This window comes from Pristis pectinata, chromosome 15 (genome assembly GCF_009764475.1).
Source record: "Pristis pectinata isolate sPriPec2 chromosome 15, sPriPec2.1.pri, whole genome shotgun sequence".
NCBI lineage: Eukaryota > Metazoa > Chordata > Chondrichthyes > Rhinopristiformes > Pristidae > Pristis > Pristis pectinata.
The window spans coordinates 46,912,667-46,926,842 of NC_067419.1; the positions used below are offsets into that span (position 1 = coordinate 46,912,667).

A 14,176-nucleotide genomic window follows, 5' to 3' on the forward strand; every position below is an offset into this window, starting at 1 on the left:
CCACCAGGTTCAGGAACAGCTAATTCCCTTCAAACAAACTGCACAACCATGATCACTACCTCAGTATAGCAACACTATCAGCAATTTTCACTACAACGGCCTTTTTTGTTGTTCTAATTGCATTTTCTTGTATGATATATGTTGTTCTTATGAATGTTGTATCTCTAACGCTATGTACCCGTGATGCTGCTGCAAGTAAGCTTTTCATTACACCTGTGCACACATGTACTTATGCATATGACAATAAACTCGATTTTGACTTTGAACAACCTCCTTGTGTCCAGATATCATCCTGGTAAAAATGAAATTGATTCCGGAAATCTGAAATAAATTCTGACAAATCTATGCTGCATTCCTTTAAAGGCCATTTTATTAGTGATAGTCTTATATTTATAGGTTCTTCCTTTGTTAGCCCTGTAAATAGGAATATTACATCTACTGCGCACATTCTGGTCACCACTTTACAGGAAAGTTGTGATTGCACTGGAGAGGGTGCAGAAGATACTTGCGAGGATGTCACCAGGACTGGAACGTTGTGGTTCTGGGGAAATATTGGCGAGGCTTGAGTTCCTTTCTTTGGAACAGAGGAGGCTGAGGGCAAGTGTATAAGATAATGAGGGGCCTAGATAGAATATAGAGAAAGGAACTAGTTCCATGAGCAAATGGACCTTAAATCGGGCATGGATTTAAAGTCATTGGTGGAAGAATAGGAGGGGAGATAATGCAAAATGTTTTGGGGATGGTGAGGGATTGAAAGGGTGGCAAGGACAGAAACCTTCACCACGTTCAAAACGCACTTGGAGAGACAGAATTAGAGGGACACTTGTCTAGGGCTTGAGGACATTACACTAATGATCTAGCATAAACCATGGAGAGATTTATAGATTGGAATTGGCATTGGTTTATTATTGTCTTGTTCCCAGGTAGAGTGAAAAACTTGTCTTGCATACCGTTTGTCCAGATCAATTCATTACACAGTGCATTGAGGTAGTACAGGGTAAAAACAATAACAGAATACAGAGTAAAGTGTCACAGCTACAGGGAAGTGCAGTGCACATAGACAATAAGGTTCAAGGTCATAACAAGGTAGATTGTGAGGTCAAGGTCCATCTCATCGTATAAGGGAACCATTCAATAGTCTTATCACCATGGGATAGAAGCTGTCCTTGAGCCTGGTGGTACATGCCCTCAGGCTCTTGTATCTTCTGCCTGATGGGAGAGGAGAGAAGAGAGAATGACCCCGGGTGGTTGGGGTCTTTGATTCACCAAGGTTCACCAAGGCAGCGAGAGGTATAGACAGAGTCCGTGGGGGGGGGGGGGGGGGGGGGGGGGGGGGGGGGGGGGGGGGGGGGGGGGGGGGGGGGGGGGGGGGGGGGGGGGGGGGGGGGGGAGGCTGGTTTCCGTGATGCCTTGGGCTGTGTCCACAACTCTCTGCAGTTTCTTGAGGTCCCGGGCAGAGCAGTTACCATACCAAGCTGTGATGCATCCAGATAATGCTTTTTATGGTGCATTGATAAAAGTTGGTGACTGTCAAAGGGGACATGCCAATTTCTTTAGCCTCCTGAAGAAGTAGAGGCGCTGGTGAGCTTTCTTGGCCATGGCGTCTATGTGGTTGGAGCAGGACAGGCTATTGGTGATGTTCGCTCCTAGGAACTCGAAGCTCTCAACCCTCTCGACCTGAGCACCACTGATGTAGACAGGTGCATGTACACCGCTCCCTTTCCTGAAGTCAATGAACAGCTCTTTCATTTTGAAGACATTGAGGAAAGGTTGTTGTCATCACACCATGTCACTGAGCTCTCTATCTCCTTCCTGTACTCCTGTACTCCAACTCGTCGTTATTTGAGATACGGTCCACTACGGTGGTATCATCTGCAAACTTGTAGATGGAGTTAGAGTAGAATCTGGCCATGCAGTCATGAGTATAAAGGGAGTAGAGTAGAGGGCTGAGGACGCAGCCTTGTGGGGCACCAGTGTTGAGAATAATCGTGCTTGTGGGCACTTAAGCACAAGCCAGGCTGGGTTTGATGGGTGAATGGGTTGATGTCTTGGGATACAGGCAACAGAGTCTTGTTTTACCTCTAGTTTATGGAGGGTGAAATGAGGGTCGGCCTGGCCTGGATTGAAGCCTAGAGTTAATGGAGGCAGTGACAAGGCTTTCAGCAGCAGGTGAGCGAAGGGAGGTGGAATTGGAAACATCTGGGAAGGTGAGGTTGGAAATGGGCATCTTCTCTGCTATCTGGTCTAAAGGAGGCACGCACCACATGGGCTTAGACAGGATCCCCCTTGATCTTCTAGCACAGATATGACGGGGCGAATGGCCTCTTCTGTGTCAGATGTTTTCCATATATATTGCAGCAACTTTACAGCACAGAAACTGACCATTCAGCCCAAACAAGTACTTGGAAACAAACCCAATTATACTTTACCGCAAGTGAACCCACAGCTAATGCTGTGTAATGGTCATCTTGTAAAGCAAGGAAAGGTAATATAAAGTTTAGATCGACGTTACAATTAATTAGCATCTACTTCAAGATCCAGTCTCTAAGATCTAGGATCCATTTAACACTGAGGCCACAGTGTGGGAGCACTGCAGTCAGTCAGGGCCCGACACTTCAACAAGTGTACCACAGCTTCATGAGGCTATGGAGGTGATTTACTAGAACGGTATCGGTCCAGTAGAGGGGAGGTGCTCCTGAGTAAAGATCATTGACAAAAATATCAGCTAACTTTTTCTCTCTCCACGTACGCTGCCTGACCAGCTGAGCTTTCTTTGGTTTTACTTAAGAGATGCTGGGATTGTTCAGCACAAAAGATAAGATTTCTTTATTAGTCACATGTACATCGAAACACACAGTGAAGTGCACCTTTTGCGTAGAGTGTTCTGGGGGCAGCCCGCAAGTGTTGCCACGCTTCCGGTGCCAACATAGCATGCCCACAGCTTCCTAACCCGTACGTCTTTGGAATGTGGGAGGAAACTGAAGCACCCAGAAGAAACTCACACAGACACAGGGAGAACGTACAAACTCCTTACAGACAGCAGCTGGAATTGACCCTGGGTTGCTGGCGCTGTAAAGCGTTACACTAACCGCTACACTACTGTTCTTGCCTTTATTTTTACCTTTATTAGTCACGTGTACGTCGAAACACACAGTGAAATGCACCTTTTGCGTAGAGTGTTCTGGGGGCTGCCTGCAAGTGTCGCCACGCTTCTGAATTTAATTCAAGACACTGGTTAGACTACAGTTGGACTATCATGTGCAGTTCTGGTATAGAAAGGATGTGGTAGGGCTAGAGAGAGTGCAGAAGAGATTCGCCGGGATGTTGCCTGGAATGGAGGGCTTTCATTACAAAGGAGGGATTAGCACAGGCTGGGATTGTTCTCACTGGAGTACAGGAGGCCGAGGGCTGACATTATAGAGGTTTATAGAATCATGAGGGACGTAGATAAGGCAGATGGTCACAGTAGTTTTCTCAGGGTCGGGGAGTCCAAAACTAGAGGGCACAGGTTTAAGGTGAGAGGGGAAAGATTTAAAGGGGACCTGAGGGGCAAGTTTTTCCACAAAGTCTCAGGGTTTGCTGAATCTTGGGAGCCAGGGGTGATATTCACTTCCTGTTTAATTGTTTATTGGCAGCCTTGGTGGCTTTGCCAGAAGTTTCTTTCTTAATAACTGACTTGATCACACCGACAGTCACCATCTGTCTCATATCATGGACAGCAAAGTGAGCAAGAGGTGGATATTCAGAAAGGCTCTTGACACACATGGGCTTAGTTGGAATATGGAACGAGCTGCCAGAGGAGGTGGTAGAGGCAGGTACAGTCACTGCTTTTAAAAAGCAATTGGACGGGTGCATTGATAGGAAATGAATAGAGAGATATGGGCCAAATACAGGAAAATAGATTTACATAGGTAGCCAAGGTCAGCATGGATGAGTTGGGCTAAAGGGCCTGCTTCCGTTCTGTATGAATCTATGATAATTAAGGCATTCAGACAACAAAGGTTTCTGGCAGGAAAAAGGGAGGAGGAAATGTTCCAGCATCAGAATAGATCATTGAAAATAATTGACAAAGAACCAGGAGCAATTCACCAAGAAAACTGGACATCGTGAATTATAATCTAAAATAGAACAGAAGAGGCTGAAAACACTGCAGCATCTAAAAAAAATTAAAAATCTATAAACCAAGTAGAGCACAATATCTATGTAAAGCTCATAATGATGTTACAGAAGCAGAAAAATAGACAGTTAAAAGCAGGGAGTGAACTTACTGGATATGGGCTGCCTGTATCCGATGTAATGGACTCATTCAGGATGGTGTTCTGCTGGGTGGTGGCATCCTCTCTCTGGTGCAGCTTCTGTTCTGAAGGGTCGTTGTCCTCGTCTGGGCTCTGAAAGAACAATGATAAAGAGATTATGAAAGTGATCCTTTCTCCCCGTAGAGTTACCCAACACGGGGATCGTCAGTGACGAGAGATGTACGAGTGCTTTCTGATGGTGAGACCCCTGGTGTCATATCTGATGGCAATTCGAGCTTCCAGATACCACCAAGGATCCACAATTCCAACCCCACCTCCCCTGATGTTGCCCGTCTCCACTGTCTCAGTTCACTTCCTGCTGAAAGGCTTGTCATCATCTCCGTTAACTCTAGACTTGGCTATACAACCTGGTCCTGACCGACCTCCTTACGTTCTCCCGTGTCTGCATGGGTTTCCTCCGGGTGCTCCGGTTTCCTCCCACGTTCCAAAGACGTACAGGTTAGGAAGTTGTGGGCATGCTATGTTGGCGCCAGAAGCGTGGCGACACTTGCGGGCTGCCCCCAGAACACTCTATGCAAAAGACGCATTTCACTGTGTGTTTCAACGTACATGTGACTAATAAAGAAATCTTCATCGTCATTCCACCCTCTGTAAACTGGAGGCCAAGCAAAACCACTGCCTGTCTCCCAACCCCAATCAAGTCCAGTTCACCCATCACACCCACAATTTACCCATCACTGCAATCTCCTCTAACTCACGAGATATCAGTGTTGTTCTAATTCCAGCCCCATGCGCTTCACTAAATTTAACCACTGGCGACCATGCCTTCTGCTATCTGGGCCCTAATTATTCTGCTCTAATCGTTACCCTCCACCCCACCCCTTACCCCTCTGTTAAAGCCCTTTGACCAAGTATTTGCTCATCAGCCCCAATATCCCTTTACAGCATCAAGTTTTGTCTGCTTGTCACTTCCTTCCACCCAGTCCATCTTCACGGTGCGTTGCTTCAGGAAGGCTGACAGTATGAAGGGTGCCTACTACCCTGGCTATTCCCTTTTCCCTCCTCTACCTTCTGGGAGAAGATACAGGAGCTTGAAAGCCTAGAAGTCCAGACTCAGGAACAGCTTCTCCCCCACTGCTATCAGACTCCTGAACCATCACCTCTCTCACATCCCCATCCCAGTGGTGCTGCTACGTTCCCGGACTCTGAACTCTCCCGCTCTCGGTTATTCCGTTATTGTCACTTTAGCATTTGTTGTTTTGCTCTACTTCAGATTGCATTACAGTATGCTAAGAAATGCTACTAAGGGCATAGGTAGGGTGAATGCGCACCATCTTTTTCCCAGGGCTGGGGAGTCAAGAACTAGTGGGCACAGGATTAAGGTGAGGGGGAGAGATTTAATATGAACCTGAGGGGCAACATTTTCCCCCATTGAGTGGCCAGAGTCAGAACCAGGTTTATTATCACTGACTTAGATGTCGTGAAATTTGTTGATTTGCGGCAGCAGCTTGTTGCTTGTTTGTTGGTCAGTATATGGAACGAGCTGCCAGAGGAAGTGGTTGAGGCGGGTACATTAACAATGTTTAAAAGGTACTTGGACAGGTACATGGATAGGAAAGGTTTAGAGGATTACAGGCCAAACACGGGCAAATGGGACTAGCTTGGATGGGAATCTTGGTCGGCATGGACCAGTTGGGCTGAAGGGCCTGTTTCCCTGCTGGATGAGTGCTTGTCATTGTATTTATTATTCGCACTTCCACTGTTTTCTCTGTGAGCTTCACACCAGCAAGGAATTTCATTGCACCCTGGTGTGTATGACAATAAACTAGTCCAAATCTGAATCAAGTGGCTGTTGCTATTTAAATCAAGCCCTCCCTACAAGGTAATGTTCATGGTTTGCAGAGATTAGAGCACCAAAAGCTCGAGCATTAGGACGATGGAGCACAGGAATGCAGACAAGGTCTGTGCCCTCCCAACCCCCCACTCCTCCACAAATAGCAACACTCAATCATTCTATTTGTCCACAATACACTGTGGGGGTAAAATGGATGTTTTATATGGTTAACAATGCTGACTTTTGTGGCATTATATTATGCAGAAGTCCAAAAGAGAGTGACTCAGACTAATCCCACTATCCACCTCTTCAATCCAGAGACATGCATGTAACAGAATCAGGATCAGGTTTATCACTGACATACGTCGTGAAATTTGTTGTATTTGCAACAGCAGTACAGTGCAAGACATAAAAATTACTATAAGTTACCAAAAAAATAAATAGATAAATAGTGCAAAAAAGGAATAAGAAGGGAGTGTTCATGGACCGTTCAGAAATCTGACGGCAGAGGGGAAGAAGCTTTTCCCAAAACATTGTGTGTCTTCAGGCTCCTGTACCTCCTCCCCAATGGTAGTAACAAGAAGAGGGCATGTCCCGGATGGTGAGGGTCCTTAATGATGGATGCTGCCTTCTTGAGGCACCACCTCTGAAGGTATCCTCGATAGTGGGGAGAGTTGTGCCCGTGATGGAGCTGGCTGAGTCTACAACCCTCTGCAGCCTCTTGTAATCCTGTGCATTGGAGCCTCCTGCGACCCTGCACATTGGAGCCTCCATACCAGGTGATGATGCAACCAGTGTTGAGGCATCCAACACAGTTCTTCCAGGCAATGTTTAAACACAGTGAGCTTCTGCTTCCATCACCCTCGCGGACAAGTTCAAAACCTCGCCACTGTTGAAGTGAAGAAAGAGTTCCTCAACCTCCCTGACTGTTGCCTCCAATAGAGCCGCAAACATTGACCATCGATAATGTGTGGGACACAGGGAAGTCCTCTCCTGCTCTTCTTCAGAATGGTGCCATAGGATCTGTTGCATCCATCAGAGGGTAGATCTCACAATTAATGTCACCCTCATCTTGCTGATGAACAACAGAGGTGTGGTAAATGGTCATTGTTGGTTCTGGAGCCAAGGTGGGGGGGTGGGGGGGGGGGGGGAGGGTGGAGCTGGGATGATCTAACCAAATGATAGAAAGGGACCGAGAAGTTAGAAACCCTCTCTTGTTCCAATCTTCCTCGTCTGTACACCCTGTCCAATCAGTTTGTTTACCAGACTCCCTGAACATTAATATCACAGAAATGTGGTCGATGTCAAGAAGGAACTCTGGATAAATTCCATCCTAACGTCAGCAAATAAACCACAGTTACCCAATCACTTGATGTCTGAACTAAATTCTTGAGATATTTCCCAACATTCTGAAGAACATTACAGCAAAAAGAAACACTCTCATAATTTCTATTCTCTCTGTGGCTAATCACTTTGTGAATTTATTGTTTGCTAATAATCCTGCTAAGTCCCTTAGTACAGTTGATTGTGTTAGGGGCACGAAGCAAATGCAAGATAATGTTACGGCAGTTCCAAAAAAATTAATCCAAAATTTGACACACAAGATACTTCTATTCCTCAAAAAGGTTTGATTCATAGAACAGAACAGTACAGCACAGGAACAGGCCTTTCAGCCTACCATGTTGTGACGAACTAATTAAGCCAATGATGCCTAATTACACTAAACCCTTCTGCCTGCACAATGTCTATATCCCCCCATTCTCTGCACATTCACATGCCTATCTAAGAGCCTCTTAAACGCCTCTATCGTATCTGCCTCTCCCACTACCGCTCACAGTGCATTCCAGGCACCCAACACCCTCCGTAAAAAACTTGCCCCACCACATCTAATAGAAACACGAACAGTACACCACAGTACGGGCCCTTCAGCCCACGACGTTGTGCCCGCCTATATAAACCTTCTCCACCATCAGTCTAACCCTTCCCTACTACACAGCCCATAACCTCCATTTTCTTACATCCATGTGCCTATCTAAGAGTCTCTTAAATGTCCCTATTGTATCAGCCTCTACCACCACCCCCAGCAGTGTGTTCCAGGAACCACCACTCTCTGTGTAAAAAACCTACCTCTGACATCTCCCCTAAACTTTCTTCCACTTACTTTAAATGGATGTCCTCTGGTATTGGCCATTGCCGCTATGGGGAAAAGGTGCTGGCTGTCCACTCTATCTATGCCTCTCATAATCTTATACACCTCTAAGCCACCTCTCATCCTGCGTCGCTCCAAAGAGAAAAGCCCTAGCTCACTCAACCTATCCTCGTAAGACATGCTCTCCAATCCAGGCAGCATCCTGGTAAATCTCCTCTGCGCCCTCTCTAAAGCTTCCATATCCTTTTTATAACGAGGCGACCAGAACTGAACACAGTACTCTAAGTGTGGTCTAACCAGACTTTTATAGAGCTGCAACATTACCTCGTGGTTCTTGAACTCAATCCCCCGACTAATGAAGGCCAACACACCATGCGCCTTCTTAACCACCCTAGCAACATGTGTGGCTGCTTTAGGGATCTATTGACTTGGACCACTGATTCCACTGATTAACAACATTTAAAAGGCACTTGAACAAGTGCATGGAAAGGAAAGGTTTAGAAGGATATGGACCAAACGCAGGCAAATGGGACTAGTTTAGATGGGAATCTTGGTCTGCATGGACCAGTTGGGCCGAAGGGCCTGTTTCCATGCTGTGTGATTCTATGACCAAACATTTAACTGTGCAGACAGCTCTGATGTTTAGTATCACTTCCAAAAGATGGCACCTCTGATGGTATCCCATCCCTTTGAAAGGGACGGGAATGTCAACCTACATTTTTCTGCTTCGGGCAAAACTCCGGCCACAACTTCATCTCCTCAGAGCTGCAGAAACCGAAGATCCGCATTTGCTGCTAATTGTTTTGTTTCACACTTCAGCCGCAGTGCAGAGTTGAGTCTGAACAACCATCTGCTCAAATCACTCCATGCTGCCTCCCCTCCTTCTGTGTGACCTCCTCTAGCCCGACAACCCACCTCTGCCTTCCTCCAGCTCCTGCCTCCAGTGGCTCACTGACCTCCTTCAGTCCAGCCTCGACTTCAGCTGCCTGGGCCCCCAGCTGTGGAATAACTTCCGAAACCTCCCAACCTCCAAACTTTTGTCAACCTATCCTAACACCTGGAGGCACAGTGTCAAATTCTGTCTGATGAGGCTCCCGCTAAACACCTTGGGGAAAATTCACTGCAGTCATGCAGCACGGAAACAGGCTCTTTGGCCCAACTGGTCCATGCCAACCAAGATTCCCATCTAAGCTAATCTCACTTGCCCACGTTTGGCCCATATCCCACTAAATCTTTCCTATCCATGTACCTGCCCAAGTACCTTTTAAATGTTGTTAATGTACCTGCCTCAACCACTTCCTCTGGCAGCTCATTCCATATACTGACCACCCTCTGGGTGAAAAAGTTGCTCCTCAGGTTCCTATTAAATCTTTCCCCTCTCACCTTAAACCCATGTCCCCTAGTTCTTGACTCCTCAAACCTGGGAAAAAGACTGTGTGCATTCACCCTATGTCCCTCATGATTTTATACACCTCTAAAAGATCACCCCTCATTCTCCTATGGTCCAATGAATAAAGTCCCAACCTCCTCAAGCTCTCTCCATAACTCATTCCACCAAAGACACTACACAAATGCAAGTTTTTCATTTTTAGTAAAGTTGAAAGGGAAGGACTGGAACCTTCTGACTCAGAAGCAGGAATGCAATCTGATGAAGCAGAACAGTGAGAGTGTCACAGTCAGAAGAACAGCCTTTGTTTTTTTTTGAGATGTATTGGTGATGCACCCCGTTCATACAGGAGAGACCTGCAGAGCAAAGATATAGGGCTCAATACAAGCAAACATCCATCAGAACAAGGGGTAGGCCAAGCGGAAGTCAGCAGAGGAGAAATTTCTTCACTCAAGAAGTGGCAAATGTTTGGAATTCTCTGCCTCAGAGAACTGAGGATGATGGTTCTGCTTAATTCAAAACAGAGATCAATCAATTCCTGGATAATAAGGGATGTGAGGAGAGTGCAGGAAAATGGCATTGAGGTGGAAGATGAGCCACAAGCTTGCTGAACGGCAGAGTAAGCACAAAAGGCCAGATGGCCCACTCCTAATTATCATGTTCTCACCAGCAATGGGTGAGAGGACGCTACAAGCAAATTACGTTGTCTCGTGTTGGCTGAAATTCAATACAATCCCAGGTTTTACAATGTTGGAGATGCCTTTTGTTCTAGCCATCCCTTCCCCAACCTCTCCACAACTTTAAATTAACTTATTTTCTTTCCTCCTTCAGATGAACAGTCTTCGATCTCAAGTATTATTTTCACCGAATACTCAAACTTCTACAGATGTACTGCTGAAAGTGTCCTGACTGGTTGCATCACGGTCTGGTACGGCAATTCAAATGCACAGGAACATAAGAAGCTGCAGAGAGTAGTGGACTCAGCCCAATATATCACAGGCACATCCCTCCCCACCATCGGTGGTATCTACAGGAGGCAAGTCTCAAGAAGGCAACTTCCATCATCAAAGATCCCCACCATCTGGGCCATGCCATCTTCTTGCAGCTACCATCGGGCAGGAGATACAGAAGCTTGAAGTCCCACACCACCAGGTTCAGGAATAGCATCTTCCCTTCAACCATTCGGTTCTTGAACCAACCTGCACAACCCTAATCACTACCTCAGTAATAGCAACACTATGACCACTTTGCACTACAATGGACTTTCTTTTTGTTCTAATTGTGTTCTTGCTTGTATAATTTTGTATAATTTATGTTTAATTTATATTTTTCCTGTGAATGCTGTATATCTGATGCTATGTACCTGTGACGCTGCTGTAAGTTTTTCATTGCACCAGTGTATACATGGACTTGTGCATATGACAACAAACTCGACTTTGACTTTTATTTCTTTTCACACAGATGCTGCCCGACCTGTTGAGTGTTTCCAGCATTTTCTAATTTTTTTTATTTTTGGAGGTGCCTTCTTTGGGACGTAGTGGTAAACAAAGTCCATGCCTACCAGAATGGGCAGGATTGGTTCACTACTTCCTAAGTCAGCCAACAAAAAATAACTCATAGCTCTGCTCCTTGATCCGTGTAGCAGTTAGCGTAACACTTTACAGTGCCAGCGACCCGGGTTCAATTCTGGCCACTGTCTGTAAGGAGTTTGTACGTTCTCCCCGTGTCTGCGTGGGTTTCCTCCGGGTGCTCCAAAGACGTACGGGTTAGGAAGTTGTGGGCATGCTATGTTGGCGCCAGAAGCGTGGCGACACTTGCGGGCTGCCCCCAGAACACTACGCAAAATATGCATTTCACTGTGTGCTTTGATGTACATGTGACTAATAAAGATATCTTATCTCTGCAAGTCTGCTCCCACCATCTAGGACATCTTCAAGAGGTGGCACCTCAAGAAGGCGGCATCCATCACTACGGACCCTCACCACCTGGGACGTGCCCTCTTCTCATTACTACCGTCGGGGAGGAGGTACAGGACCATGAAGACCCACACTTAACGTTTCAAGAACAGCTTTTCCCCCAGATTTCTGAAAGGTCCACGAACACTACCTCGTTATTCATTTTTTGGCACTCTATTTATTTTTGTAATTTATTGTAATTTTACATCTTTGCACTGTACTGCACTGAAAACAACACATTTCACGTCATCTAAGTCAGTGATAACAAATCGGATTCTGATCATGGAATTTTGCTCAACTGTCCCAGTGGTATGACTAGTTCCTCTGCAGAAACAGTCCACACGCTGCATTCAAGCAGAGGAACCCGGTGAAACAACATTCACCCTTTCTCAAAGGGAAATAAATGCCTGGCAGATGATACGATCAAAGGCAGGACATTGGGAGGGCACTGTTTCTTGCATTCAATTTGAGCAGAGGGCTGATTAGGTGGCAGAACTACACTTCCGCAGGAGGTTCAGATACCAAAGATCCACATTTGCTGCTAATTGCTTTGGTTCACAAGTCAGCCACAGTGCAGAATAGATTCTGAACAACCACCCGCTCAAATCGTTCCATGCTGCCTCCACTCCCTCCATCTGTAACCTACCACCGCTATCAACCCCACCCCCTCCCCCCCCTCCACCCGCCTTCCTCCAGCAGATGACTGCTCCAGGAATGCACTTCCAAAGTGATGCGTTGCCACCATGCTGATGGTGAGTGCCACAACCTCCTCCAAAGCCAAACACGGCACAAAATGACTTTCAGACAAAGTCCACAAAAACTGGCCATTCGGCCCAACTGATGCTGATGCTCCACACCTGCCCCCTCCTACAGCTAACCCCTTCAGTCGAACACTCCATTCCTTTCTCCTTACTGGTTATCCAGCTTGCCCTAAAAATATATCTATTCTAGTCCCTCCTGGGTGGTTCCTTACATGTTTTAACCACTCTCCAGGAAAAGTTTCTCTTGAATTCCCAATTGGATTAATGAGGGACCATCTTACAATGACATCCTCCAATTCTGGCTTGCTCCAGCTGTGGAAATATCTCCTCTGTGTCTACCTTATGGAACCCCATTCATGATATTAAAGACCTCAATGAGATCTTTCTTGTTAGAGAGAAGTCCCAGTCTTTAGGTTTAAAGCCAACTTCTGGCACCATCCCAAATGGATTACATAGAATGTGTGGACCAGAGGCCATTTGGCCCATCCAGTCCAAGCTGGCATTCACGTGCCATTCCTCATGTCTTCCCTCAGCTAAATCTATCACTTGTGATCCTATATTCCCTCTCCCTCAGTCTAGCCTCTCCTTAAATGCACCTGCACGTCATCTCAACCACACAGAGGGCCTGGTGGCATAGCTGGTAGACCCACTGCCTTACAGCACCGGAGACCCGGGTTCAATCCTGACCTCCAGCGCTGTCTGTGTGGAGCTTGCACGTTCTCCCTATGACCACGTGGGTTTCCCCTGGGTTCTCTAGTTTCTGTACACATCCCAAAGATGCGTGAGGCGGTCAGTTAATTGGCTGCTGTAAATTGCCCCTAGTGTATGGGTGAACCGGGGCGAGCTGATGAGAATGTATGGAGAATAAAAAGGGATTACTGTAGGATTAGCGCAAAATGGGTGGTTAATGGTCGGCATGGAGTTGATGGGCTGAAGGGCCTGTTTCTGTGCTATTTCCCTCCATGACTAGTTCCACGTTCTCCTGATCAGAAGTTTCTCCTGAATTCCCCGTGGTAGTTCATGTCAATGATTATACATTGGCAGCCACTGCAGCCAATCTATCGAAACCTGTTAGAATCAATAGGTCACCCTCAGCCTTCCCTTCTCAAAAGAAACAAGACACTTAATGGCTGCCTCTGGGAGAATGAGTGCTTGGAAATGCTACAAACTTTTAAACCCCCTGCACGATGCAAAGGGAGACTGTCATACGAGGACAGGGGAAGCAGACTGGGCTGATGCTCAGGTTGTGAAGAATGTGTTTATCTCAGTGAAATGTGCAAAATTATTACCAGGCTTGACAGGATAGTTCGGTGGGTGTCTGTTCCCCGGCCTGTGTAGTCAAGAACCAGTGAGCACAGTCTCAAAATGAGGGGTCGACCATTCAGGAGTGATAAGGAGAAACTTCTTCACCCAGAGGGTGGTGAACTTTTACCCAAGAGTTGTGGAGCCTCCGCCCCTAAGGACCAAAGTCAAAGTTGAGTTTATTGTCACATGCACAACTACACGTGTGCACAGATGCAATGAAAAACTTACTTGCAGCAGCATCACAGGCACATTGCATCAGATATACAAGAAAAACACAAATTATACAAGAAAGAACACAATTAAAACAAAAAAAAATCAAAGTCCTTTGTAGTGTAAAGTGGTCATAGTGTTGCTGAACTGTAGTGATTAGGGTTGTGCCGGTTGGTTCAAGAACCGAATGGTTGAAGAGAAGAAGCTGTTCTTGAACCTGGTGGTGTGGGACTTCAAGCTTCTGTATCTGATGCCCAGTGGTAGCTGCAAGGAGATGGCATGGCCCGGATGGTGGGGATCTTTGAGGATAGATGTTGCC

General features: G+C 46.3%; 1 protein-coding gene across 1 annotated transcript in view; it reads right to left on the reverse strand.

The window, feature by feature from the left end:
* Window positions 1-14,176, reverse strand: part of pawr (PRKC, apoptosis, WT1, regulator) — a 143,747-nt gene that overhangs the window by 47,708 nt on the left and 81,863 nt on the right. The window contains exon 3 of the mRNA XM_052030630.1: window positions 4,269-4,388. Coding sequence (XP_051886590.1) covers window positions 4,269-4,388 — 120 coding nt within the window. The remainder of the gene's footprint in view (window positions 1-4,268; window positions 4,389-14,176) is intronic.